At 39.8% G+C, this 26,885-nt stretch overlaps 4 protein-coding genes across 6 annotated transcripts; 3 read left to right on the top strand and 1 right to left on the bottom strand.

The window, feature by feature from the left end:
• Positions 1–504: 504 nt before the first annotated feature.
• setdb2 (SET domain bifurcated histone lysine methyltransferase 2) lies at positions 505–8,075 on the bottom strand. The gene is made up of 15 exons (XM_066706301.1): positions 7,907–8,075; positions 7,259–7,370; positions 6,847–6,910; positions 6,550–6,675; positions 6,120–6,215; positions 5,589–5,688; positions 4,838–5,416; positions 4,247–4,363; positions 3,925–4,094; positions 3,381–3,606; positions 2,778–2,877; positions 2,440–2,563; positions 1,753–2,009; positions 1,139–1,227; positions 505–868 (listed from the first exon to the last, which is right to left on the bottom strand). Exons 2-15 carry the CDS (start codon positions 7,355–7,357, stop codon positions 751–753), a joined length of 2,265 nt encoding a protein of 754 aa, XP_066562398.1. The 5' UTR covers positions 7,358–7,370; positions 7,907–8,075; the 3' UTR covers positions 505–750.
• A 71-nt stretch (positions 8,076–8,146) lies between these two features.
• On the top strand, positions 8,147–13,017 carry LOC136751051 (uncharacterized). 2 transcript variants are annotated; one of them, XM_066706303.1, is made up of 10 exons: positions 8,147–8,273; positions 8,873–8,944; positions 9,361–9,565; positions 10,129–10,248; positions 10,552–10,784; positions 11,115–11,252; positions 11,344–11,537; positions 11,927–12,006; positions 12,224–12,307; positions 12,566–13,017. In XM_066706303.1, the coding sequence occupies exons 3-10, from the start codon at positions 9,379–9,381 to the stop codon at positions 12,736–12,738; spliced, it is 1,209 nt and encodes a 402-aa protein (XP_066562400.1). In that variant the 5' UTR covers positions 8,147–8,273; positions 8,873–8,944; positions 9,361–9,378; the 3' UTR covers positions 12,739–13,017. The 2 variants fall into 2 exon arrangements, with proteins under 2 accessions (XP_066562400.1, XP_066562399.1); XM_066706302.1 differs by lacking the exon at positions 8,147–8,273 and having other exon boundaries at positions 8,307–8,944.
• Positions 13,018–13,857: 840 nt separating this feature from the next.
• Positions 13,858–20,892, top strand: f7l (coagulation factor VII, like). Its single transcript, XM_066706312.1, has 8 exons — positions 13,858–15,131; positions 15,679–15,842; positions 16,452–16,476; positions 18,330–18,443; positions 19,095–19,235; positions 19,514–19,602; positions 19,852–19,972; positions 20,089–20,892. The coding sequence occupies exons 1-8, from the start codon at positions 15,047–15,049 to the stop codon at positions 20,637–20,639; spliced, it is 1,290 nt and encodes a 429-aa protein (XP_066562409.1). The 5' UTR covers positions 13,858–15,046; the 3' UTR covers positions 20,640–20,892.
• Positions 20,893–21,811: 919 nt separating this feature from the next.
• f7 (coagulation factor VII) lies at positions 21,812–26,660 on the top strand. Of its 2 annotated transcripts, XM_066706310.1 has the most exons (8): positions 21,817–22,139; positions 22,740–22,903; positions 23,230–23,254; positions 23,617–23,730; positions 24,463–24,600; positions 24,935–25,062; positions 25,368–25,488; positions 25,661–26,660. In XM_066706310.1, exons 1-8 carry the CDS (start codon positions 22,082–22,084, stop codon positions 26,230–26,232), a joined length of 1,320 nt encoding a protein of 439 aa, XP_066562407.1. In that variant the 5' UTR covers positions 21,817–22,081; the 3' UTR covers positions 26,233–26,660. The 2 variants fall into 2 exon arrangements, with proteins under 2 accessions (XP_066562408.1, XP_066562407.1); XM_066706311.1 differs by lacking the exon at positions 24,935–25,062 and having other exon boundaries at positions 21,812–22,139; positions 25,368–25,484.
• Positions 26,661–26,885: the final 225 nt, after the last annotated feature.

The raw sequence follows: 26,885 nt of genomic DNA on the forward strand, positions 1-26,885 counted from the left end.
GAGTCTGACACCCCTGTACGCGAGGAGTATTGAGTGCTGGAGGAGAATAACTTTGTTCTGGCTTCCCAATTGAGTGAGTAAGACTATAGAGCTGTGGCAACAGTCCAAGCCTACTGCATGTTATCTTGGATGTACAACTCCCATCTCATCCAAGAAACTCACTGTGAAAATGTTATCTAAGTAAAAATGTGCTTGGACAAATTGGTATTGAAAATTAAATCAATCTTATTCATTAGAAGTGATTTCTGCCATTCCAGCTGAACATTTTAACCACTGTTGTAAAACCGGGCTCTGATGGGGTGGTGGATGTTAACTCTTAGAAATGGTGACCCAAGAACTGATTTGAGACCCCTGATAAGTGTATCCGATAAGTCCTAATGTTTGTCGCTGACTCCCATGATCCATTGCTGCTCACTGAGGCTGCACCTCAGTGTCGTTTTTCCCTTTTTATACGTTTTTTAAATATTAGTTCTGTGACAGCTAATGAAAGACAGTACAGCACAGTATTATTAGCATTGATGACATTGCACCAGTAAGATTTATTCTTGTCCAAAAAAAAGTTTTCCATGGCTAATGTTTGGGGAGGTAACAGCATAAATGTAACTGAAAAGTTGACGAGTGTGAGGATTCATTGTAGTAAGTTTCACCTGAAGTTGTTTTTGCCAGAAGTATTAGTACAACATTTATAGTGCACATTCACAATTTTCAAGCATTGGTTCTCTGTTTAAATTAAACTAAAGAAAATGTTAATCAGATCAGGGTTTTCTGACACTTATCAGATCCACAGTGACATGGCACCTCCTCCTTCAGGCAGCTTCCAGGCTTGTACATGTAGTTCCATGTTAATTCAGTCCCAGCTTTCACATGTCTGAAAAATTAAATAGATTTTAAAGACAGGCACACACACATAATATAGTGTGTGTTTATATAGAGATGGATAGATCGATACCACACCAAAATTACTGCACATCCCATTACAGCATTTGTTCTCATGGTAAATTCTTGTAACCCAACTCAATAAAAGATGATGAATAGTGTATTTTATGTCATGTTCAATTACACAAGTTAGACTACATTCACAGAAGAACGGGCAAGGAAAAAGACAACGAGAAACAACTTATTAGCACAAGATGTGTACCTGTTTGTGAAGAAGGCAATGATGGGATAGTTCTTGTCATGGGAGTCCACAAAGACATTCTGCACAAAGAGATTGGGACTGCAGCTGTGCTGGAAGGTGAGAGAAGTCCCACAAGGGAAGTTAGCCAGCAATACCGAGCATCAGCCCCACTGCATCTCAAACTCATAGTGCATTGTTTCAACATCCTAGACAAACTAACACTCACGCATCAGGGAGCATGAATTTATATCATTTTAAATAATTTTTATATTTATTGGTCTTCTGAGATGCAGTATGTGATTTACAATGTGGATCCCCTCCTCTGTAAAGTAAGTATTAAAATTATATATATATATATATATGAGAGAGAGAGAGAGAGAGAGAGAGATCCTCTCAGTTTCCTCTGACAAGATAAGTTCCTCTGATAAGTTGTTCTTATTGCATAGTAACATATGTTGACTCATACGAGTGTCACATTATACATTTTAATAGAATTTGTAGATTATTTTCCAGCACTATTTCTGCAAGTGCCTGGTTGTCTGTACTGGATTTTTCAGCCTGTCTTTCAAAACCACTTAAAAGTGATTTTTTTATGCTAAGACTAACCTAAAAACTAAACTGAAGTGTATACTTACATTTAGAAACCTCCCCACATTTCCTTCCTCTGTGGCATCCAAATAATAGAAATTGTCTTCAACAGGTTGCTCCTTCTCTGTCTCGTGGTTGCATTGTGCTTTCTTTCCTGTCACTTCATCATGGCTGTCCTCACCCAGAGACCAGCAATGCAATTTCTTCACATCTTCACACTGCACTTGCCTCAGGACCTTACGACCATTTCTCCCAGAAGCATCCATCTCTGTTGACTTCAGCGCGAGGTCTTTGATTGGCTGACCTTCATAAAACAGCAGTAATGAGACGAGGGATCCTGTACCTATGATCTTCAGGTATTCATTTGATTTACAGCATTTTTTCCCCCCCATGTTATTTTTATCACTTTGTTCAAGTTACGCCAATCTAGTCACACAAACGGATACAGAAACTCAACATGATCCCTGAAGACAGCTGGAAAAAACATGAATGGATGGATGGATGAGCAATTTTAGGCCAAAATTTTAATATCACCAGATAAGCAGAGCTGTACTGAACCACACTGCACAGCAAACACAACCACCCTACCCCCAAATGAATCTCAGTTTTGCTGAATTTCTAATTTCACTTCCTCCATGATCATGCGAGACAGTAAAGAAAGTGTAAGCAAGGAGAGTTTCCATTAGCAGGAATATCACAGCAACCTCGATCCACAAAAAACAATTTCCCAGTACCTGGAGAGTCTTTGGTCTGCTGTGATCTTGCAGTTTTTGAACTAGTGGATTTCACTGCTCTGCTTTTCGATACATCAGGCAGGTCTTCTTCATCAGAACTGCTCTGCGGGTATGCAACGTAGTTCTTAAATGTGGAGAGATGTCAAATATGAGTTTATATTGTTGCGGTTATGATTTTCTCATTTGAATAGCACTATTAATGCAGCAGGATTGTGTGGCCCATAGCCACAAACTGTCCAATGCAGCACTGGAGCTGATAGTTCAGATATTTTGCTGCTCCAAATCCCTGGATACACCTGTACTTTTTCAAATAATTTGTAAGCCCTTCATGCTCTCACCTCCTCTTCCATCTTCTCCAGCTGCACGTGTACAAGAGCCGTCCTGCTAAAAGGTTTTCTGATGGCATGGGGGGATATGACTCCAGAGGCAGAACTGTCCCTGAGATGAACATAAAGCAGCAGAAGGAAAACATAAGTTACAGCCGGCACATGAGCTAAAGAAAATATTCAGTTTACTCCGACTTGATTCTGTTACCAAACACTGAATTACATGCAGCAAACTAAAAGAGCCAGTAAATTACTTTTCAGAAGGTTCAATGCAGTTGACTCCACTAGGTACACCCACAAGCTAAATTGGATCACATTTGTATTATTTAATTGCCACTAGGTGTCCTTTTAAAATATGTACAATATACTAAGTTCTAAATGTTGCAGTTTGCATGCTGTGGGAAGTGTTCATGCAAAGCTACACTGTGCATTACAAGCTGTATATTAATAGGTTATAATTAGTACTTTGAAGGTGCTTCAGAAGACACCAATTAAAAATAATATACACCAGAAATGTCTTCTATTCAGCACAATGGGCTACTGTGCGTTTTAGGGAGCTTCACGGCAACAAAATGTAGCACGTCAGTCAGAAAAACCTTGTGCCTTGCAACTCACTCGTCTAGACTATAGGAAGCCGTTAGGCCCTCAGGCCCTTTCCTTTTCTCTTGTGGGTTTTTCTTTTCTTCTACCACTTCCACATCATCATCTGAAGGCTGCTCATCTCTCCTCCGTTTATTTGAAGACGGTAAAAGGTCCCCAGCTCCATCTGTGAGATCGTTACTTTCTTCACTTACGGGTTCACACTCACTTGGTGGAGTCGGGGCCTCCCTTAGGATTTTACCTATGCAAAGAAAAAAGGGAAAAGAAAAGAAAAAGCAGTCACATCAGACAAAAAGAAGAGTAAAATGAATTGCCCAAAAATATGAGAAAATCCATGATTAACACCCATGTAAAACAAGGGATCCAAAACTACCCTTTTGGGCAGCATGCTGAATAATTAAAAAACATTAAAAGATTAAACAAGTACGGGTAACAAGAAGTTACGTTAGTAAAGCTTATCCTCGGTGCCACAACCATGCCTAAATTAGTCTGTATCAGCCCAATTGTTACACGTACTGTGATTTGTTTAGGGCATTTTGACGCCTGATGACTCTGGTACCTGCATACGTGCAGACGAAGGTCCCCTCATCGATGTCATCCAGGCAGCGGACACCCCAGCCCCTCTGCTTGGTTTTGAAGACCTGCAGGCGCACACGCAGACCGTGCTGCACTACACGGTTCTGACAGCGCCTCTGGTCACACGAGCACCATGGACTACACTCGTAGATTCTGTCGACACACAAGGGCACCAGCTAGTCTCTTGTGAGTCTCCAGATGAGAAAGGATGAGGTTAGGGATGGGAAGCAGGGAGGCTCATCAGGACAGAATAAACGCAGACAATGACGAATAAGGCGAATCAAGAATGAAGAGTGTTGACTTACCCTGAGGGCACAGGCCGAAAAAGCCTTTTGTACATGTACAGTTCTAACGCACTGGCTTTACTGGCATTGGTCCTACTTTTTGCTTTCAGTGTGAGCTTCAGGCAGGCACATTTAGTCCTAAAATTGAGAAGACGAAAAAAAAAAAAAGTTTTTAGAATGTTCAGTTTGAAAGGTGAAAGCTGAACTGTATCATTAAAATAATCATATTTTGAAACAAGATCGGACTTATAACAAAATAACATCCTTTTCTATCTTCCTGTTATTACAACTGGTGATTGCGTGGTTAATAGAGTACCTCCAAGTCCTCTACCATATTGTTCAAATCAGTCTGGACATGATACAGGTTATCATCCTACACAGTGTGAAACCTTTTCAGATCAACTATAAGAAACAGTGGGTGAAACTTGCCCAGAGATGGAGGCTCAAATGCCCTGAGAACCTAAAACAGCAGGGTAAAAAAATCACATGATCTTAGATTTTAAAAAGTAGGATGTTGAATAAATGTGCATGGTAACCCTTTGAAATGATCAAATTATATTTTATGAACGATTCTCATCATGCAAGCCATTTGGCAGGTAGACAACCACTCACTTGTCTGTGCACCCATCGGTACAATCACAACAGTCTTTAAAGAGAGACTCAGAGTCACTAATAAAACAGCCATGGGGCCACCTGTCTTTCCTATAACGAAAAAGCTCTGGCTTCATTTCATCAGAGTCATTATGGAGCTGGACAGCCACCAGTTCCGTGCCTTTGCTGATGTCCTTCTCAAAAACAATAGGCTCCTTCAGCAAAAGGTTTCTCTGGATCATCACGTAGGTGTTAAAGGAGAAGTAGTCCAAGTGCAGGAAGTCACACTCAGTTTCCTGAAGGTAGCGATTCACATCCCTGAAGTTTCTTAAGCTCCTGCCACATGGAGTCTTGTAGAAGACATCTATGGATAGCTTCAACTTCCCTGCTCGCCACTCGGGTTTTGCATGTTGTCTTTGGAAGTGGCACAATGAGGGGATTATGAGGGGGTTCCTGCCCCGAAACTGTTCAGCTGTCAAAGGTCTGAAATGTAGACACGCTCTGCTGCAGTCATGAGACTGGAATGAAGATACATAAGTGAACTTCGAAGTAGGAAGGTCATCCATCAACGGGGGAGTTGCAGGCTGATTTTCCTTATTTCTAGTTAAAAGCATAAACATAGAAATCAAATAACACGACAATGGCTTTCTTAAAGCATACATTTTTCAGAACAAAAAATAAACAAGGCTTCCATTCACTTTGAACTGTAAACTCTTACTCTTCAGTACTGAACAATATTGTAACTTTCTATGAAAACTCTGGAATTGAAAACCTTTGTTCATCGTCCAATATGGCATCTTCCATTTCTTTGTCACAAACTGGATCTTCTTCACAGCTCGGTATATCACACTCTTCCCCTGTTACAGGTGGCTCTGAAGATTAAAGACATTAAATGTGATGTTAAAGAAATAACATTACTCATCACTCATCATAAAATTCAACATTCATTCAGCATCACAAGCTCAGTTGATATTAGTATTAAGTGCACTAATATCAGTCAGTGAGCTGACAAACTCGTGTTTCTCCAATGTTTGATTGAGCAAGTTTTGTAATGAAGTGTCAATTAAATGATCAAATTTAAGATGATTACTTGGGACCAAGAAGTAGGGTGGTCCACATTTGCAATGTGTAGCAACAACAACTGACATAATCCGAGTCATTCTTCTCTTAAAAAGATGGGGATTGTAGCAGATGAGAAGCAGAAAGAATGCATTTACTTCAAAATAAGAATCTTCCATGTATTGCTGGAGCCAGATCAATACTGCATACCAAGGTTTTTCTTTAGTTATTTCTGCACACTTACCTCCATCAATTGCAATGTGTTCAATGGTGTTGCTTTCCTTAACTATACTGACTGTCACATCAGCTTCCAGCATAATGTTGGTGGCCTTCACATACTCTGGGAGAGGGTGCATAAAAGTAGGGTTTAATTTACTACTCTTTCTTTGATTGTGATTTAATTTCCTTTAAACTGCATAAAGTTCTGTTTTCTACATTACACTTTGAGACTGGTTGTTCAACCAGACTGCACCTAACTCCCTACAGACCTCACTGGTCTTCCTGCACCAGAAGACTGCACTTTTTGTAATGTTTTTAAATATTTTTTCTGTAAACTATAAGTTACCCTGGACAAGGACATCTGCTAATACATACATACATACATACATACATAATAAATGGTTGCATACACTGATCCACTTGGATGATATCTATTTAATTAGTTTTTACTCTACCTTGATCAGTGGCAGATCTGTCCTTGATGTTTTCTTTGAGAGTGTTTAAAAATACATACAACAGGTTAAATGCACAGTCCACGTCCATGTGACTTTTGAGGCTGTTCCAGAACATCTTTGCTTCCTCTGAAATAAAGAAATGGAAGGGAAAATTAAATTACACATTATTCAACACACATAGTCATAAAATGTCATATCCAGAACCCAGTTACTGGGTGTTCAAACCTTATGCAAAAACATGTAGCACAAATCAACATCCATACAGACACACCTACAAACAGTCCACTGATTTCTTACCAACTTCAGAAGCTCCTTCAATCCCATGATTTATCGAAGACTCCTGTAGTGAACGATTCTTCACCTTGGAGAAATATAAACATTATTTCCATCAGTAACATTCATGATTATCACTACTAACTCTCCAGCAGCACATAAACACATCTGCCATTTACAGCTTTGATTCAACAAACAGTTGTTTTTTACAGGATGTTTTTGATAGATTTAGCCACCTTAAGAAGGGAGTAATCCTGTAAATGAATCAGGCAAATGGGAAGAGCAATACAAAAATGTCCCATATTCATTACATGTCCATTATATGTAAATGTTGATGGGCTCTTTGTGTTGAATCTATTCAAAGAAAGAAAGAAAGAAAGAAAGAAAGAAAGAAAGAAAGAAAGAAAGAAAAAGATAAACTGCAATTTCCACCGACTTTCTTTTGTGAAGCTAAGAGAAGCTCTTGAAGGGGTTGGCTTCCTTCTGAGTTTTTCTTTTCTTCCGTCTTTCTTGGAGATTTGTAGTTCAAAGACATCTTCACGGGTGAGCTAAAACAAAATGAATCAATGGATCCATCAACGCATGCATTATAATATAGCAAGCGGCACTGCAGAACCTTGTTTACAATGGTTGAAAGAGGAAGTCATTCGAATCGAATGGTGACATATGGGCACAGAATTCGAGAACAGCGATAGCAAGGTAATATAATCATAATTAAAGGTTTCCAGACAGGGAAGATAACTACCTCACCACTCAAATCCACTGGTATGTTACTCGACTAAATATGGGTAATACTAAAGATGTTAAAAGTCTGATATAGTTCCGTTATAAGCTACCATTTCGATCGAAGAAAGACAATCAATACAGTGAGTGATCATATATGTGTGTGTGTGTGTGTGTGTGTGTGTGTGTATGAGCCATCAGTCGATAGAAAACGATCACGTAAAGTAGCCATCCTTCCTTACAAGAGAAGATCACAAAGACAAGTATTATTATCTGGCCATGTGCCTATGACAAAACCACAATACACAATCGAGTTCCTCGTTTAGCTTAAAATGAAAGCATCTTCTAAAGTTATACTTACTAAACACTGCGTAGAGTAGACACACGAAAATGTTGTGCATGTCACCATAGAAATTGTATTTCCAAAACCAAGATTTCTATATATGTGTATTTATTTCCTTAGGAATGACCTAGATGCGAAACCATAACTTAAGCATTACGAAGCACCTCATCCTAGCCTATCAGCAAGGACAACAGCACATTGGTCGCTTTTGTGGCGTCAAAGAAGACTGTACTAATGGATTCAGAGCACATTTGTTGTAGCCTTTTTCTTTTACCTGTCCATCATCATTAACATTATTGCTTAACGTGTGGCGAAAATACTACAAACTCGGACGATTTCTGTAATCATAAGACTATTCCAAAATATACACCTAATCTTAATTAAGGTATCATATTTATATATAGTGCCTTAACATGACTGGTGATGGCTTGGGTGAATCGGTTTAGGGCAAGAGCTGCCCTCTGTCGGATGCTAGGATACTAGACTGGAAGTTTATATTTTTCAAGTTCATGCACGTAAAATGTTTATTGTGTATTTCACCCACTTCAGCTGTAATGTGATGGCCACTTTTGGGGGCGATATTTTGAGTCTATTCACCAAAGTAAATATTTATCTTCAACTGACTATGCTACAAATGTTACAATTTGATCTGGGTTATAAACACATGCACTGTATAAATTAAAGAGCACGTAAAAACAGTGGTATGCACATGCACTTGTGCCAGCAACTGTGATGCTGAATCAGCCCAGGATGAAGACTTGACCAAAGCAGGCCAGTTGTTATTTCTGCTGAACCTGCAGAAATACTTGGCAGTGCAGATGCAACAGTGGATCCATGCTATACATTGCTGTCGCCCGTTGTATAACTCCTGTAGTAAAACATAAACTAGGTATTTTACTTCCTGGTTGGTTTTGTAATGTCACATATGTAACTCGTACTTTGTGTTTTTTACGTAACGTTTTCCTGTGTGCTTCACATATGAAGAAAAGCTGCGGTGCAGGTCTGTGCTGCAGAATAGAATACTGGGGATTGTTCTATTCGACTGCATTCGGACTGGTAATTGAATGAGTCAATTAGGATTTGAGTGTTGATGTGATAATAACAGCTTTTTTGATTATAGTATTAACAGTTATGTTATATGATTTATGGGATTAGGAAAACTGATTTTAAATTTGAAACGACAGTTTACGATAATTATGTGAAATTATTATTGTTATGATAATCACTGTATTTTATTATCAAACTACACAATTGCAAGAGATTACAACACATTGCAATACAAGCGTAAATGAAGCAAACACATATGGCTAAAACACCAAAGCAAACACAATTCATAATGCAAAAGTCAAACCAATTATGGTATTCAAAGGTCAAGTTGCATAATTAATGAAAACAATACTAGCTCTTTCATAACCTTGGTCATTTGTGTATTTGATCGATTGATGGTGTGTTTGTCTGTTTTATTCTGTAAGGATATCACAGCACTCAGTATGGCTCAGGTGTGCAGGTCAGCAGGTGAAGCACTGTGGGGGATGTGTATAGGTGATGCTATGTCAATGCCAGTCCACTGGTACTACAACGTGAGCGACATCAAGAAGGACTTTGGGGGCTGGATCTCTGGTTACCAGGCACCGAAAAACACACACCCATCTAGCATCCTGACTCTCTCCAATTCAGGTACCACCTGTAGTGCCAGCTGTCATGCATTATTTGTAAAATAACATAGTAATAGTACAGTTCAGAAAATTGACGTGTAAAGGTATATTTTATCCATATATATCCAAGTTATTGGTGTTTTACGTAAGGCCAGTTTAAAAGTTTAGTTTGAAAACTTGTATATCATGTATATCTTTCCTTCCTCGTGTCCTCTATTTCATCGCTGAAATAAATACTATCTTAATAGATTTTTTTAAATATTGTCAGCAACACTGGCAGACATGATCAACAACCAAGGAGAAACATAACAATTGTATTGATTGTTATACAAATGCTTTTTTAAGGGGGGAAGAAATGAATTATAAGAAATATGCAGATGCTTCTTCTACAACTTGAGACAGCAGACAAACAAAGTAACAGCACACATGTGTTATGAGGCCACACTGTAGAGTACAGGTAGGTTTTCGAGTCTAGCCCTACACACCTCTGATGATACAGATGCAGGGCCTGTATCCTTCTGCTGTCAGTAGGGCATTTCCTCATCTCAATATGAGTTGTTTGGATTTTTTTTTTTTTTTGCTCAGCTGGAAGTGGACGGACAGCTCATCCCAATTCCAGTAGGCCCCCTGTAGTAGGAAACATCATTCTTCATAACAAGCTGAAGTACTGGAAGGAACCAGAGGGATCCGTTCATTACCACCAAGGTATGTTGCAGAAATAACCAGTGTGGCTGCAAAAACATGCTTCAAATTTTTATTTATGTTCAAATATTGTTTTCTTTTCATACAGTCCCTGCAACTTAAAATGTTTTGCATACAAGTTGAACCAAAAAGCTAAAAACATCTGCTAAGGTAGATGTGTGTGCTAAGTGACTTCAAATAGAAAGCAGGGGAGATTATAAATAAAACATGTTTTGCAATATTTATATATTTTGAACAAACAGCAGGGTAAAAATACTCAATATTTTTGCAGAACATACATTCATCGGTATAGTTTTGTTTCTGTAGGCATGCAGGCCGGGGACAGTACTCTGAATGCCCAGTGTGCCCTGAAAGCAGCCCAGACTCTCAGGGAAGGTCAGTTCAGGAGTGTGAGTGAGGAAGGGGCACGGGCCGCCGTCCTCTCTAACTATGTGCAGTTCATGACCACACCTGGCACTCATTCGGATACCTACGCCGAGTCATTTCACAGGTCTTTCTTCGCTGACTGGCAAGAACAACAGCCTACCTCACCCAGCAAGGTATGAGCCTCACCTCACTTTTGCTCTTCTAAGGGACACTGTGTTATAATGTTCCCTCTTTTTAAATGTATATATCTATCTGACCATTATAAATAACCGCTTCATCCGGCACAGGACCACGGCTTAATTGATATGTTTTTCTCTGATATGTTTTTCCGGAGTTCGAAAACATACAACAACTTGAAAAGCAAAAATAAATGACTGTTATGTTTGATAGCTTAATTCATGTTACTCGGGTCTTGGTGTTTTCTCTTTACCCTTTAGATTCTGTGGATCACTATATACATAAATACTGTAGAGATCTCTGATTCTCTAGTTTCTTTCTTGCAGATCCTGGAGTTTGCTGTTCAGCGCTACAGGCAGAAGATGAACATGTCATTCCCAGACAGTCAGCTAGATGCAATAGGCTGCCTCCCCATGGCTATACCATTCGTCCTCCAGTCTGCCACAGCCAACAAGGAGGAAGCTGTAAGTTCTCCGGTGGGGTTTGTTGTTTGAAATGTGAAAAATACAGGGTGATTTATAACAAAATTCAATGTCTTATCATTTTGTTGTACAGGTAACTGCAGCAGTAGAGTTTGTGAGACTCACACACCCACACCCGCAGCTAGACAAGTATGTGTCTTTATACGCCGAGGTTCTGCACAGCACACTGAACGGAGCCTGTCTGAGGCAGCAGGCTGAAGCTGCCCTCCGATCTCCAGTCCTGGATACCTGGCAGACATGCTTGCCGTACATGGAGAGAGTTGCAGGGTATATAAATGGATACTGTTTTCCCAGCGACTGACATTCCTTTTATTTCACTTGGTTGTGGAATGCGCAGTGTTAAAATTATTCTGCTTAGGCCCACCAAGAACAGGGGTGTGATTTTTGTCCGATTATGTCCATATGTATTCTGTGATAATCGTCTACGTGTTAGAGATATGACAAGGTCAATGTAAAACAAAAAGTTGGTGTAGTTCCTGAAGTTGTTCTTTCACGTTTTACTTTTTCATAATGTTTTTCATGATATAGTGTGGCGGTTTTAATGGGTTATTTCAAATAGGTCCTTTATGTGGTTGGCAGGATTTTGATTGTGGCTTGTCGTCTCATGACTTTACTTGATCTTGCTGCTGTCTTTCCAAAACTTTAAATTACCAAAGGTTTCCAAAGCCTTCTGAAGAGAAGTTAAAGGTGCATCAGAGTGCTGTGGCATCGCTTGGTTTGGCATGCTACACTAAAGGTTGGTATCTTTTTAATTGTAAAGTAAAATGCCAAAAAACAAATTACATCTTGAAGTAATTTGTTATATTATAACTTCCCAAATGAGAAAACAAAGAAATTACTGTTGTTGTTGATGATAATTATAACCATAACATTTAATTTAGCTTAAGCTGCTGTTTTTATAGTTGTGTACTCATGACCACAAAACAAATCCTTCATGTATGGTTTACTTATAGGAGCTCTCAGCAGCTTGTTTTACTTGGCCCACGAATATTACGATGACTTTGAAGGGGGGGTCCTGACAAACACCAACTGTGGAGGTGAGTAAAACAAATACACAATACACAACATCAGTACGGCAGGCTTCTGGGACTTTCCGTTGTGCCTGAATTCCATGATTAATTGCTGATTGAGGGGACAGTCCTTTGAGATGCTTCTCTAACATTAACTTCCCTCATATTTTTAGAGATTATAAATGGAGACAATGTGACTCTATGGAGAGGTGTATTTGATGCAGGTATTGAATCACACTCTGTGAGGTGTAGTTTCACTGACAGCCATGTGCTGTTTGTCTTCAGGTGAAAACTGTAACCGTGGTGCCGCGCTGGGGGCCTTACTGGGGGCGGCTGCAGCTCATCAGGGCCGTGCCATCCCTCAGGCCTGGAAACATGGCCTTGTGGGCACGCACAGCCTGGTCACACAGCTCCTGGAGGATGGACTTTCACCACCCCAGCCAGCACAAATGGACTGAGATATTAAAATATTATGGGCTTCATTCATAAACAGATACTGGTCCTTCAATAAGTTAAAGGGATTTACTGATGAGTAAGGTCAGTTCATACAGTGCAGCCGGAAAGTATTCACGACACTTCACTTTTTCCACATTTTGTTATGTTACAGCCTTATTCCAAAATGAATTAAATTCATTATTTTCCTCAAAATTCTACAAACAATACCCCATAATGACAACGTGAAAGAAGTTTGTTTGAAATCTTTGCAAATTTATTAAAAATAAAAATGTACATAAGTATTCACAGCCTTTGCTCAATTGTTTCATCAGACCAGAGAATTTTGTTTCTCATGGTCTAAGAGTCCTTCAGGTGCCTTTTGGCAAACTCCAGATGGGCTGTCATGTGCCTTTTACTGAGGAGTGGCTTCCATCTGGCCACTCTACCTTACAGGCCTGATTGGTGGAGTGCTGCAGAGATGGTTGTTCTTCTGGAAGGTTCTCCTCTCTCCACAGAGACACACTGGAGCTCTGTCAGAGTGACCATCGGGTTCTTGGTCACCTCCCTGACTAAGGCACTTCTCCCCCGATCGCTCAGTTTGGCCGGGCGGCCAGCTCTAGGAAGAGTGCTGGAGGTTCCAAACTTCTTCCATTTATGGATGATGGAGGCCAGTGTGCTCATTGGGACCTTCAATGCTGCAGAATTTTTCTGTACCCTTCCCCAGATCTGTGCCTCGATGCAATCCTGTCTCAGAGGTCTACAGACAATTCCTTGGACTTCATGACTTGGTTCGTGCTCTGACATGCACTGTTAACTGTGGGACCTTACATAGACAGGTGTGTGCCTTTCCAAATCATGTCCAATCAACTGAATTTACCACAGGTGGACTCCAATCAAGTTGTGAAACATCTCAAGGATGATCAGTGGAAACAGGATGCACCTGAGCTCAATTTTGAGTGTCATGGCAAAGGCTGTGAATACTTATGTACATGTGCTTTTTTTGTTTTTTATTTTTAATACATTTGCAAAGATTTCAAACAAACTTCTTTCACGTTGTCATTATGGGGTATTGTTTATAGAATTTTGAGGAGAATAATGAATGTAATCCATTTTGGAATAAGGCTGTAACATAACAAAATGTGGAAAAAGTGAAGCGCTGTGAATACTTTCCGGATGCACTGTATGTGCATTGTAGTACACTTTAGTACACACAGCTAATATACAGTTAGGTCCATACATATAGCAGGAACTAAAGACAGCTGCAGTGCAGGCCTGGCAGAGCATCAGCAGGGAAGAGAACCAGAATCTGCTGATGTCTATGGGTTCCAGACTTCAGGCAGTCATTGACTGCAAAGGATTTGCAACCAAGTATTGAAACTCACAGTTTAATTCATGATTATGTTAGTTTGTCCAAATACTTTAGAGCCCCTAAAATTGGGGGACCACATATAAAAATGGGTGTAATTCCTATAACGTACACCCAGTTTGGATTTAACTACCCTCAGAAAGTCTACACTTAAAGCACATATTGTTTCCTTTCAAATCCATTGTGGTGTCATACAGAGCCAAAATGATGACAATTGTGTCACTTTCCAAATATGAACCTAACTGTATTCACACCAAAACAACATAAAAAAAGCTTCCATCTGTCAAACATTAGACTGATTTCATGTAAGATGTTCATTCAGTAGTATGGCTTTGATGTGTACTATTCAACAACTTTCATCTTTGAATTCAGATCTTTGTGTTTTTTATCAATTCATTGAAATCTATCCACGTAAGTTTTGTAAATTAAGTGTGAGAAGTGATAACTAATAATAATCATAATTAACTTTGGTTGAAATCTGTATCACTTCTTTCTTACAAAGGGAGTCTTCCGTTCTTTATTGCACTTAATTAATTCATATTATGCTCTTTCTTTTTTCATTGAAAAATAAATACAATTAAAACTATATATACCACTTGAATTTCTTTCTTGATAGGATTTCATTATGAAATGAAAGCCCATGTGGATGGCTATTTTAATACTGTTTTGTTTAAGACATCTGGTGTTGAAGGAAATTAGAAAAAATCATCTATTAAAGGGTATAGTAGTATGTTACTAATTATCTCTGATTATTTCAAAGCATTAAAAGGTAGAGTTAAACAATGCCAAGAGTGAGTAGTGGCCTTTTTTATTTCACAACAGGGAAAGCTGCCAATAACACAGCTTTGCTCAGGAACACAGACAACGCATACGTAACTTGCTATCTGCTCTTTTGGGATTCATGTTAAATTGTGAACTTTGGTCATCGTGAGCCCAGTTTTAGATCCTACTGTGCAGTCTTTATAATGGAGTCTATTCTGTGGAAAGTCCAGGCCTTAAACCTGGCCCTGCTCTTTATTATCACCAAGTCCAGCTGTGTGTCTCTCAGTGGTAAGTTTTAATTTCCTTTTTATAGCAGTCTTAACTGTCTTACCTGTCTACTGCAACAGCCTAGTGACAGAGACAGATTATTTTTTTTTGGAGGTATGAAGACCTGTGAACGTGCTTTTCAAAAATAAATACTTTTGAATGTCGTAATGTAGATAAACTGTCTAAATACTATTATGCAATTCTTAGCAAACGCCTGTATCCAGGGTGACTTAAAATGAAATAAAGATTCATAATCACCGCCAGAAAAATCTTGTCAGTCTGAAATGTGCCACTTTTCATTTTGCTTTGGTTTGTTTGGCTCTCCTTATAAATTACTTATTGATATCCTGATGATGTATTTTCTGAATATAAATACTAGCATTCTAACAAAAAACTTGATTAAAAAAGTGTTAGGTGAGCACTTTCACCCTTCACATCTTTCGGTTATGATAATATCTCTAGTGCAAGTCAAAACCCGAAACAAGGTGCCCTAATTCAATTCAACAGTAATACTTAAAGATCAATTGTATTTAATTAAACAAAATCTGATTGGTTTCTTCTGCTGAAGTTTTCCTGCAGAAAGATGAAGCGAGTCGAGTGCTTTTGCAAAGGTCAAAGCGTGCTAATTCTTTCATGGAAGAATTGAAATTGGGGGATCTGGAGAGGGAGTGCCTGGAAGAAATATGTTCCCAAGAAGAAGCCAAAGAGATATTTTCCATTGAAGAAAACTTTGTAAGTGTATAGTAAATAGAGGTCACATTTAAAATTGTGAACAAGCCTGCACAAGGGAACCAATCTTTAAACAAACAAACAAGCTGACAGTTTCTGTTTATGTGCACAAAAAAGTAGAGAGAAGTCCTCCACCCAACCCCTTTTGTAAAATTATTTAATTTGTTCAGCCATTATCTAGACTCTGAATTTCTGCCTTCTGTGTCTCTGCTATAAATTAACTTAGTTGGCTCACTCACATCACTTTAATAACAACTATAAGACCCACAAATGATATACAAATGAAGAGTACCACAATACCATGATGATGTATTCCTCTACAATTAGATAGTTGTCACCAGAGTTGTAATGAATCTAGTCAGTGACTCGACTCGGACTTAAGTCACTGTATATTTACCTATGCTCTTCTGTAATTGTATTTTGATTAATTTGTAATTGTTTACTGTATTTTTGCACTTTTGTATTGCTCTTGTATCCTGTAAGTCGCCCTGGATAAGGGTCTCTACCAAGGAATTAATAATAAAAATAGTAATAACAGAATATCCCTAATCAATACAAATTACGAGACATTTAACTGTCTGATTACTATAATTGTCTTTTTGATCTTTACAGGAAGAGTTCTGGAGAATTTATTCAGGTATGATTGTAATTAAGATCAAGATCTAAAAATAAAAGCAGGTTTGTATGGCTTATGAAAAACAAAACAAAAAGTACTTCAATAATGTGGTCTTGTCTTCATTGTCACATGTTACAATAGTGTATTGTATGTGAGGATGGGACCCAAAAGAAAAAACTAATGTTAGCAGCACTCGTTAAACGTGTCCAATGTAAGTACAACACAGGAGTGATGCCTATGATCTGAAATGAAACATGAAATGTTCTGAAAAAAACATGACATGACAATTTTGAAATATGTTAGTTATGTGGGATGCTGTCCTGTCTATAGTGAAAGTATACTCCATTTGTATTACTGTTGCTGTGTAACCCATGTCAGCTTTGTGTATTGATAGAGGCAGGCCAGGTTCACTATTTTCTGTGTAGTTGATTTTTAGAAAAACTATTTAATCAAAAGCAAGGTAGAGAACAGAAGACAAACAAATCTGGGTACCTTAGCAACCTGATTGCTGTAAATGTAGTTGCTCAGCAACCAAGGGAATAATATGATAGTATGTTCTTTAGAAAAACATTAGACAAGTCTTCGCGACTGGAGCGCTTTTTTACTGGATAAACAACTTTGTTATTATTCTAATTATTCTTTAGCTAAGACTTCCTTGTTCACCAATCTATTGATTAGAACATTTTGCCCTGGCTTTGTCCCTCTTTTCAGATATGGAATATCATCTCTACTGTTCTCTCTGTAGAACTAACTTTAGTCCCTGAAAGGCATGATTGAATTCCAAAGTCAACTGTGAATAACTGTAATCTAAAAACAAATTGTTGATCATTGTTTTCAATAATAAGTCACTGTTATATGTATTATAGAAAACTGTGTTTATATACTGATCAGCCATAACATTATGACCACTGACAGGTGAAGTGAATAACACTGATAATCTCATTATCATGGCACCTGTCAGTGGGTGGGATATATTAGGCAGCAAGTGAACATTTTGTCCTCAAAGTTGATGAGTTAGAAGCAGGAAAAATGGGCAAACGTAAGGATCTGAGCGACTTTGACAAGGGCCAAATTGAGATGGCTAGACGACTGGGTCAGAGCATCTCCAAAACTGCAGCTCTTGTGGGGTGTTCCCGGTCTGCAGTGGTCAGTACCTATCAAAAGTGGTCCAAGGAAGGAAAAGTGGTGAACCGGCGACAGGGTCATGGGCGGCCAAGGCTCATTGATGCACGTGGGGAGCGAAGGCTGGCCCGTGTGGTCTGATCCAACAGACGAGCTACTGTAGCTCAAATTGCTGAAAAGTTAATGCTGGTTCTGAAAGGTGTCAGAACACATAGTGAATCACAGTTTGTTACGCATGGGGCTGCGTAGCTGCAGACCAGTCAGGGTGCCCATGCTGACCCCTGTCCACTGCCGAAAGCGCCTACAATGGGCACGTGAGCATCAGAACTGGACCACGGAGCAATGGAAGAAGGTGGCCTGGTCTGATGAATCACAGGTTCAAGGTGTTGACTTGGCCTCCAAATTCCCCAGATCTCAATCCAATCGAGCATCTGTGGGATGTGCTGGACAAATAAGTCCGATCCATGGAGGCCCAACCTCGCAACTTACAGGACTTAAAGGATCTGCTGCTAACCTCTTGGTGCCAGATACCACAGCACACCTTCAGAAGTCTAGTGGAGTCCATGCCTCGACGGGTCAGGGCTGTTTTGGCGACAAAAGGGGGACCTACACAATATTAGGCAAGTGGTCATAATGTTATGGCTGATCAGTGTAATTAGTTCAAAAATATATTAGAAAACACATAACCAAGTCTCTGTTTCTGCTGCACACTTTTCATAACATTTTCTGTCAAACTGCTGATCTCCTTTTAGACACAAACGAGTGTGATTCTGGACCTTGTGAAAATGGAGCCACCTGTGTGGACCAAATGAAGTCTTACAGTTGTCTATGCCTTTCAGGATATGAGGGAAGAAACTGTCAGAATGGTAAGCAAATTCCAAAACTTGCCAAGTGTTTTATATTTTAAGTGAAGAGTGGTAAAATGCAGGGGCGGACTGGGACTTTTACCCAGAGGGGCGTCGGCTGGTGAAGTCTGTGTCCCAATAAAGTATGGTCCGGGGACGGGTTTGCCAAAGTGTGGTTCTGGGTGCCAATGAAGTGTGGTCTGTGGGGGGTGTTGCTAAAGTGTCGTTCTGGGTGCCAACGAAGTGCGGTCCAGGGAGGGTGGGGTGGTGGGGTGTTGGCGATGTGTGGTTCTGGTTGCCGACGAAGTGCGGTCTAGGTGTCTACATGGGGCGACTGGCCCTTCTTAATTGCCCAATGGCAAGTCCGCCTATGGTAAAATGTGATCAAATACCCTGTTTTTCAGAAACAATCAATTCAACTTCCAGCCCAGGTAACGTGAGTTTCAGTGAGTCTCAATTTTTTTGACTGCCAATGCAAACCAGTCTGCTTTTCTCTCTGCCCTAAGTCAGCTCACATCCTGAATGCATGTGTAGTAACTATGCAGTTCCATTATTCTGGACATTTTGGTTGGCAACTTGAGAGGCCCTGAGACTGCAGGCTGCTTACAGTGGGGACTCATAAATGTTTTTATTACTCAATATTCAGGCCTGGTTTTTATTTCTCCCTCCAAGAGGTTAGGACATCCCTTGGGTGTATTTACAAGAACGGGGGCTGTGAGCACTTCTGCACTGAAACAGCCGGCTCACCTCACCAGTGTTTTTGTGCTGCTGGCTATTCTCTAGACAAGGACAACACCTCTTGTATACCACAAGGTTTGTGTCTCTTCAATGTTCCTCTACATTTAGTGGCAGAAGTTTACTTTCAGCATGATAACTGGGAAGGTCAGTCTTCTTGCCTTGTTGATCAGGCTTTATATGAGGAATATGTGTTGTTGTTGTTGTTCATTTTTGTTTACTTGGCAACAGCTATTGTAGAGTAAGAGTATGAGATTCTCCTCTCGTAATTCATATGTCTTTGGTGGGAGGATCTCTCGGACGTAAGAGAAATACCCATCAGACATTATTGTGACCCTGTATTTCCTTTCCCCTAGTACAATTTCCCTGTGGTCAGACACAGAGCCACTTCAGTCCAAGGATAGTGAAAGGGGTAGTGTGTCCCAAAGGAGAGTGTCCCTGGCAGGTGAGAGCAGCTCTGATGACTTGGTCTGATGTGACTGTGTCTTCCAACAAAACAAGAGGAAACTCAGTAATGCTGCTTGGGATGTACAATTATTGGTGAAATATGTTCTTATAAAACTAGCCCATGAGAACTGAATAATCCAATAGTAAAGACATCTAAATATATTCTGTGCCTTCTGGTCCAGTATTACAATCTGTGGCCAAGAATACATTCCTACATTTTACTGACAGTGTCCTCTCTATCCCACAGGCTCTCCTGCAGATTTCTGGTGTATATCTATGTGGTGGCATCGTCATAGATACCATCTGGGTCCTCACTGCTGCTCATTGTGTACATCAGATATCCAAGTACAGAATGATGGTCATCCTTGGTGGGTGTGAACCTCCTTGTTGGTTATTTGCAAGGTTCCCATCTTCCATTGAACTAAGTCCATCCCATCAAGGGAGGAATTCATTATTCGTTTTGTTTGTTGTTTGTTTCTGATAGGTGAGCACATACGGAATGTCGAAGAAGGCACAGAGCAGTTGAAGGTAGTCGAGAAGATAATTGTCCATGAAGACTACAATGCTACAAATGCAGACAATGACATTGCACTCTTACAGCTAAACTCTAGTGCCACGTACAACCAATTTGTGCGTCCAATCTGTCTACCCACAAGGCAGTTCACCATGCTGGAGCTGGCCACCGTGCGACTGTCCACCGTCAGTGGTTGGGGGAGGCTGGGGGAGTCAGGACCTACAGCCAAAGTGCTGCAGAGAATTGAGATCCCGCGAATTAAAACCCAGGAGTGCAGGGCCAAGACCAAGATGACCATCACAAACAACATGTTCTGCGCTGGCGACTTCGAGGGAGAAAAGGATTCCTGCATGGGAGACAGCGGAGGCCCTCTGGTCACCAAATACAAGAACACCTGGTTCCTGACTGGCATTGTTTCCTGGGGGCAGGGTTGTGCATTGCCTGGGTATTATGGGATATACACCAGAGTGTCCAACTACCTGGACTGGATTCAGAAACACACAGCCCCACATAGCACCTGAATATGCTCTGGTCCTCAGAATGGCTTTTTCATGCTTGACATACATCATTGTTATTATACAGTTTCCATATTTCCTTCCAGGGACTAATTAAGACTAATTCATTTTAGTATTTGATTCTCTGTACTGCTTCCTTATAATGCATTGTAAATATCCTCTACAAGTCAACATATGATGTCATTTTGTTATGAAGCCTTTAAATATATTATACTAAACGCTATTGTGAAATTATTAAATTTAACTTAATTGCAAAGAATTTGCTCATAAATAGTATGAGGTTTAACCTTATTTTTAACAAACCTAAATAATCACACATTGTACAGCTTTCCAGACTCCTATTTACTGATCTACAGATCTGTCATTTACTGTCTTTACTACTTCATTATTTAAACCACTTGTGAAGACATTCGATTTTAGACATATAAACCAATCTATCTTTATACAAGAAACATACATATATTTATATCAAGCCTGATAATGTGATCTTATTGTTTGTGTGTTTGTTTTTGTACATCAGTTGTACACCACAAATACCCATGATTGAAAACATTTTAATCATGTTAGAATCTATATCTGCCATAGCATATTCAAAATTAAAGTAAAGAATAATAATTAATTAATAGTTAATTACAATTAACATTCTATAATATTAGTACTGACAACATAAACAAGTTGCTGAAAGAACAGAGCAGTGTAATCTAGATTTTCCTATTAAATCTATTGAATTTAAACGTGAATAATGCACATGGATCTCCGGGGAAATTGGCCCTTTTTCCACAAAATGAAAACAAGACTTCAAGAACCACTAGGTGGCATTGCACTTTATAAATTCCCAAATTCCAAAAGACAAAAAATAAAAATAAAATGTTTTAATTAAAATAACCAAAAGAGAAAAACATCAAGAAAAAGTAAGACAGAAAATCAGTGGTTATTTGTATATATATTGGACGGGCATGTTCCAAAGTTGAGATAATGAAACAGCAGGGCTTTTCCATTTAAAATGGGACAGCGACCATTATTCAGTTGAAGGCAGTACTCTTCTCACAAGGACAGATCTGCATGTAAGACTGCTCCACACTTGATCCCTTTTTTAATTGAATTGGGTTGCTGTTACCCTCCGAAAACATCTTTCTCGTCCCCTTACAAATCTAACAGAAAGAAGTCTTGACGTGCGTAAAACACTGTTCCTCACTGAAAAAGGCTGTGTTTTAGCAGAGCACTTAGTTGAGCCAGCATCTTATCCCTGCTTTGATCTGTCCTGAATACTGTCCTGAGAGGTTCTCTGTGGTCTCAGTCAAGGGGCCTTTCAACATGTAGAGTCATGCAGCAAATGACACACACAACCCTAATGGAACTGCAGGTAGCCAGCATTGGGAGAGATAGGCAGCTTTTGCAGACTTTGGACTGCTCTGCACAGGCTTGGATTCAACAGAAAAACCTCCACCATGCTACTTCAGCTGCTCTGCCTGGCTCTCACATTTTCCTACTCTCTTTCCGCAACAGGTAGGGTTTAACACTGATATTTCACAGAAAATAAAGATGCAGGGATAGTACTTGTTGATGCTAAGCATTTTTTTTCCTTAAGCAAATTAAATGGCAGGCGTGGGGTCTAATTTCACTCAGAGGTTGTCACGCAGGGCTGTGTATCAGACACTGAAATGTAATCCTATTTTTCACAAAGGTCTAATTGAACCTTTAATGTGACTATATGATGTTTTTTTAATGTATAATTTTCTGCTTTTAGTTTTCAGATTTTAAAAAAGCATATGCAGAAATCTTGTGTTGTTGTTGCTGTTGTGGTTTTAAGAAACGGTTATTTGACTAGTTTATTCAAACACATATCCATCAACGGCATTGATCAAAAGAAGCAGTCAAGAAAACAGCCTTCATTGTTGTGCCCATATCTCACCTTCTCAGACAAACACAGCAATGGAGCAAATATATTCAAAGAGAAATGTAACACTGAAAATGATTCCACACAATGGTAATGGCAGATGTGGAAGTCACTGTTTGATTTTATAAGAGAAAACAGTGTTTGTCTAGTGCGTTTAACTGAGAAGCCATTGTTCTGACCTCGCTGTGCTGAACCGATCCGCTCTGCAGTGTTCCTGAGTGAGGATGAGGCTCACAGTGTCCTGCACAGACACAAGCGTGCCAACTCAGGCTGGTTCGAGGAGCTGAAGGTGGGGAACCTGGAGCGAGAGTGCATCGAAGAGAAGTGTTCTTATGAAGAAGCCCGGGAAGTGTTTGAGCACGATGAAAAAACGGTACAGAAGAGTTGTCATGTCATGTACATGCAAGGATTTGGTTGTTTACAGTAATGTTACATGTTTTAGCACGCTTGAGTCATAGTGATAATATCTGTGAATTGATTTCTGCTCTCCGTAACTAAGAACATGGACAGGTTGTTTGCGCCTTGAATGGGCAGGTGTCTTAATTGTGACTGAGAATGGTATGTGACACAAACAGCAAGTGACCACCTAATAGAATCCAAAGTGTACTGGTCTACATCAGTTTACATTTCACAGGAGAAGTATGAGCACTGAACTGCTTTTTTGTGTAGCACTAAAGCCATTTTGGTTTGTTTTCACAGAGGGAGTTTTGGGAAACTAACTATGGTAAGTTGTTCATTTTGGACTGTTGGTACTTTGAATATTGTTCGCATGCATGATCAGCATATTATATCAGTCAATGGATAATATGCTGGGAAACATAATAGGAAAATCAGCTGTTCTGATGGGGCAGTAGACTCATATTCCAATTACACCTTGAGCTTGGCTGTTTCCACTGTAGATTATTTAACTGAAGACATGGAAGCAAGGCAAACTAGTTTATAGACTAAATGGCCTGTATCACTGACAACTGTAACGTGGGAGTGTAAATGGGTGATTAAAATTCAGACTAATTGAATAATTAATTTGATAACTGATATTGTCTAGTATAGTAGTGCTCACTCTGTTTTTGTTCCAATTTTGGACAGTTGAGGACAAATGCCATTCGAATCCGTGTCAGAACAACGGCACATGCCAGTCTCACTCAGGATATTACAACTGCATCTGTCTGAACAAGTACCATGGGAGAAACTGTGAACATGGTAATATCATACAGGATTTATACCTACCCTTGTTTTCTTCATGGTAAACATTCCTGAAAGGTTGAGTGTGAGACAAGCACTGTGATCAGAAATCCCGTCCGACTGGCTCGTTCTCACACAACAGGGGACTGTGTGGTAGTGTGTCCACATCTCATGCATATGTCCACTGCCCAGGGTAGGCTGGACTGGGGTCTGGATGGACGGCACATGTTTACAAATCACAAATGGACCAACTACAATTTTTTCATACTTCCATATTTCCATACATTTTTATTTTTACACCACACAAATTGAGGGCAGGCACCCAGGTAAGATCTGGGAACAACATGTTAGACTGAGCAGTTAGTTGAAAAACAAAAGCTGTCACTAGATCCTGGAGATTAAGGGGACAGCAAAGATTGGCACTAATGCTTCTATTGGTTGTTTGTAAAGTTAAGATGTCAAATAATTCCAAAATGACTGGGCCAGTTGGGATTCGTAATTGTATAGTAGTGTAATACAATTAAAAATATAAAATATAAAATTCAATTATTTTCAATTGAATGTGCATTTTTAAACCTGTCCAGTCTTAATCTAATGTCAGGGGATTAGGTGGACAGATAGTAACCCTGGCTAATAGGCAATCGGTGCAAATGGGATCAGGGCCTTGGACATGGACAGATAGAATTATCTCTGCACTGGAAACTTTGTCTTGATGTTTACCTCTGTACTGCATATTGTCTGTCTCTTCAGAACCTGACAATATTCTCAAGTGTCCCTACCTGAACGGAGGATGTGAGCACTACTGTAATGGCAGTGGGGTCCAACGGTTGTGCAAGTGTGCAGAGGGCTATGCGCTTGCGGAGGACGGACAGGGGTGTGTTCCACAAGGTGAATAAAACCCGATTTAATATCACCATGAGAAGAGCATATGACTATATATATAAAGTGTTAAAGCAGTGGTGCCTAACTCCAGAGCTGCTATTGTCCTCACTTATACATACTGTCAAGATCAGTTGTTTCTAACCAAGGGGTGATGCTTAATAGGTTTATTTCTTACTACTGTATCTGTGCTTAAACATCTTGGCTGTTACACACCCATCATGCACAACACATTTCACAATTATGTTAAAGCAGTTAAAGATCCTACCTCATAAGAAAACACTGAACTGGGATACAGCCCATGAGTCACAGCCCAGTGGGCCTCTCTCTCTGTGTCTCACAGTGCAGTATCCCTGTGGGAAGGTATCTGTTGTTCAGAAAAGTCCGTCGTCTGTCATGGATAACCCTGATCAACAGCGTGGGCGGATTGTTGGGGGGACAGAGTGTACAAAGGGACACTGTCCTTGGCAGGTATGGTAGTGTGTCTCTTGAAGAGTGGGGCAATTGGCTCTGGGAGTGAAATACAAAACACAACATTTAAATGTATTTTTCCAATTATTCTTAAAAACACGGCATAATCTGTTGGTTTTTGAGGAACTATCAGTACTGGGACAGCAGCTCAAACTTTCTGTTGGTTTTATTTTAAGTAAATAAAATAAAATATGAAAACACCAATGTGGCAAGATGATGCTGAAGCAGCAACAAATACTTGCGAATGCATTTTTACATGACCTGAAAAATGACATGAAAACAGCCATGCCTTCATACTGTTACAGGTTCTCTTGATGTATGGAACCAAAGGGTTCTGTGGAGGAGTGATCCTGCAGCCGAAATGGGTCATTACTGCAGCTCACTGCTTGGAGCTGCTGAAGGTCAAATTCCTCAAAGTTGTCGTAGGTACTGTTTGTCTATTTAACACAGCTAATAACTGTTCACAGTTTTTCATATGTGTGTGATTCCTTCTTGAACCAAAGATTTATAAACTCGAATTAAAAACAACAACTTGCTATTGTGAAAAATAAAGTTGAAATATATAAGTACGTAATACTTTTTTTTCTCTTAACCAAAGGTGAACATCATACAGAGTTGAATGAAGGCACTGAGCAGACAATTAAAGTGGTTCAGATAATAATTCATGAGAAGTATGTGCCATTGACGGCTGACAATGACATCGCCTTGCTGAAATTGCAGCAGCCCATTGTTTACTCAACGTACGTTGTGCCCATCTGTCTGCCGGAGCAAATGTTCTCTGAGAGGGAGCTGACTGCCATTCGCTATTCCACAGTGAGTGGGTGGGGCAAGCGCAGTGAGAATGGCCCTGTCTCCATTGTCCTTCAACAACTGGAGGTCCCCAGACTGAAGTCAAAAGAGTGCATCGAGTACAGCAAGGTCAATATTACAGACAACATGTTCTGTGCCGGCTACTTTGAGGGAGAGAAGGATTCCTGCAAGGGAGACAGCGGGGGCCCTCTGGTCACCAAATACAAGGACACCTGGTTCCTGACTGGGGTTGTCAGCTGGGGGAAGGGCTGTGCACAGCCTGGGCATTATGGGATATACACCAAAGTGTCCAACTACCTGGACTGGATACACAAGCACATAGCTGAACGCAGTGTCACTGGCAATGCCACGATTACCTAGAGAGCGGTTTCCTTCCCTGAGAGTGAGTAACTGTGGATTTGTAGTTTTTCAAAACAGAATCATTCATGTTATAATGATGGCAATATGTAATCTTAATCTCCTTCAGTGAACATACCTATAAATAAAGTCAATTTTATTTATATTTTATTATGGGAATAATATGGGGCAGCAGTGTGGAATAGAGGTCAGGGCCCTGGACTCGAGAGCTGTGGATTCAATCCCAGGCGGGGGATGCTACTGTTGCACATTTGAGCAAGGCACAGTACCTACACCGCTCCAGTAAAAACCCAGCTGTATAAATGGGTATTCTTATGTAAAAATAATGTGATATACTGTAACAATTGTAAATTGCCCTGGATAAGGGCATGTGCTAAGAAATGTACTAATATGTGATGTGTGTAATTGAATAAAAAGACTTATAAAAAAAACTTTTTCAATGTAATATTGTCCCATTTTGGTGTAAGCATTTGTGTAATCTAAGCATACGTTACAAGTGTGTCCCCCACAGGGAGAGAAGACAGCTGTCAAATGACAAACAAGGTAACATCTCATTTAACAGCAGCCACAAGTGCTAGTCTAATGGAAATCAATCATTTTTTACACTGCTCTATATTAAAACATACACCATGTACTAAGGCCAAGATGTAAAGCTG

Source organism: Amia ocellicauda, chromosome 6 (genome assembly GCF_036373705.1).
Source record: "Amia ocellicauda isolate fAmiCal2 chromosome 6, fAmiCal2.hap1, whole genome shotgun sequence".
Taxonomy (NCBI): Eukaryota; Metazoa; Chordata; class Actinopteri; order Amiiformes; family Amiidae; genus Amia; species Amia ocellicauda.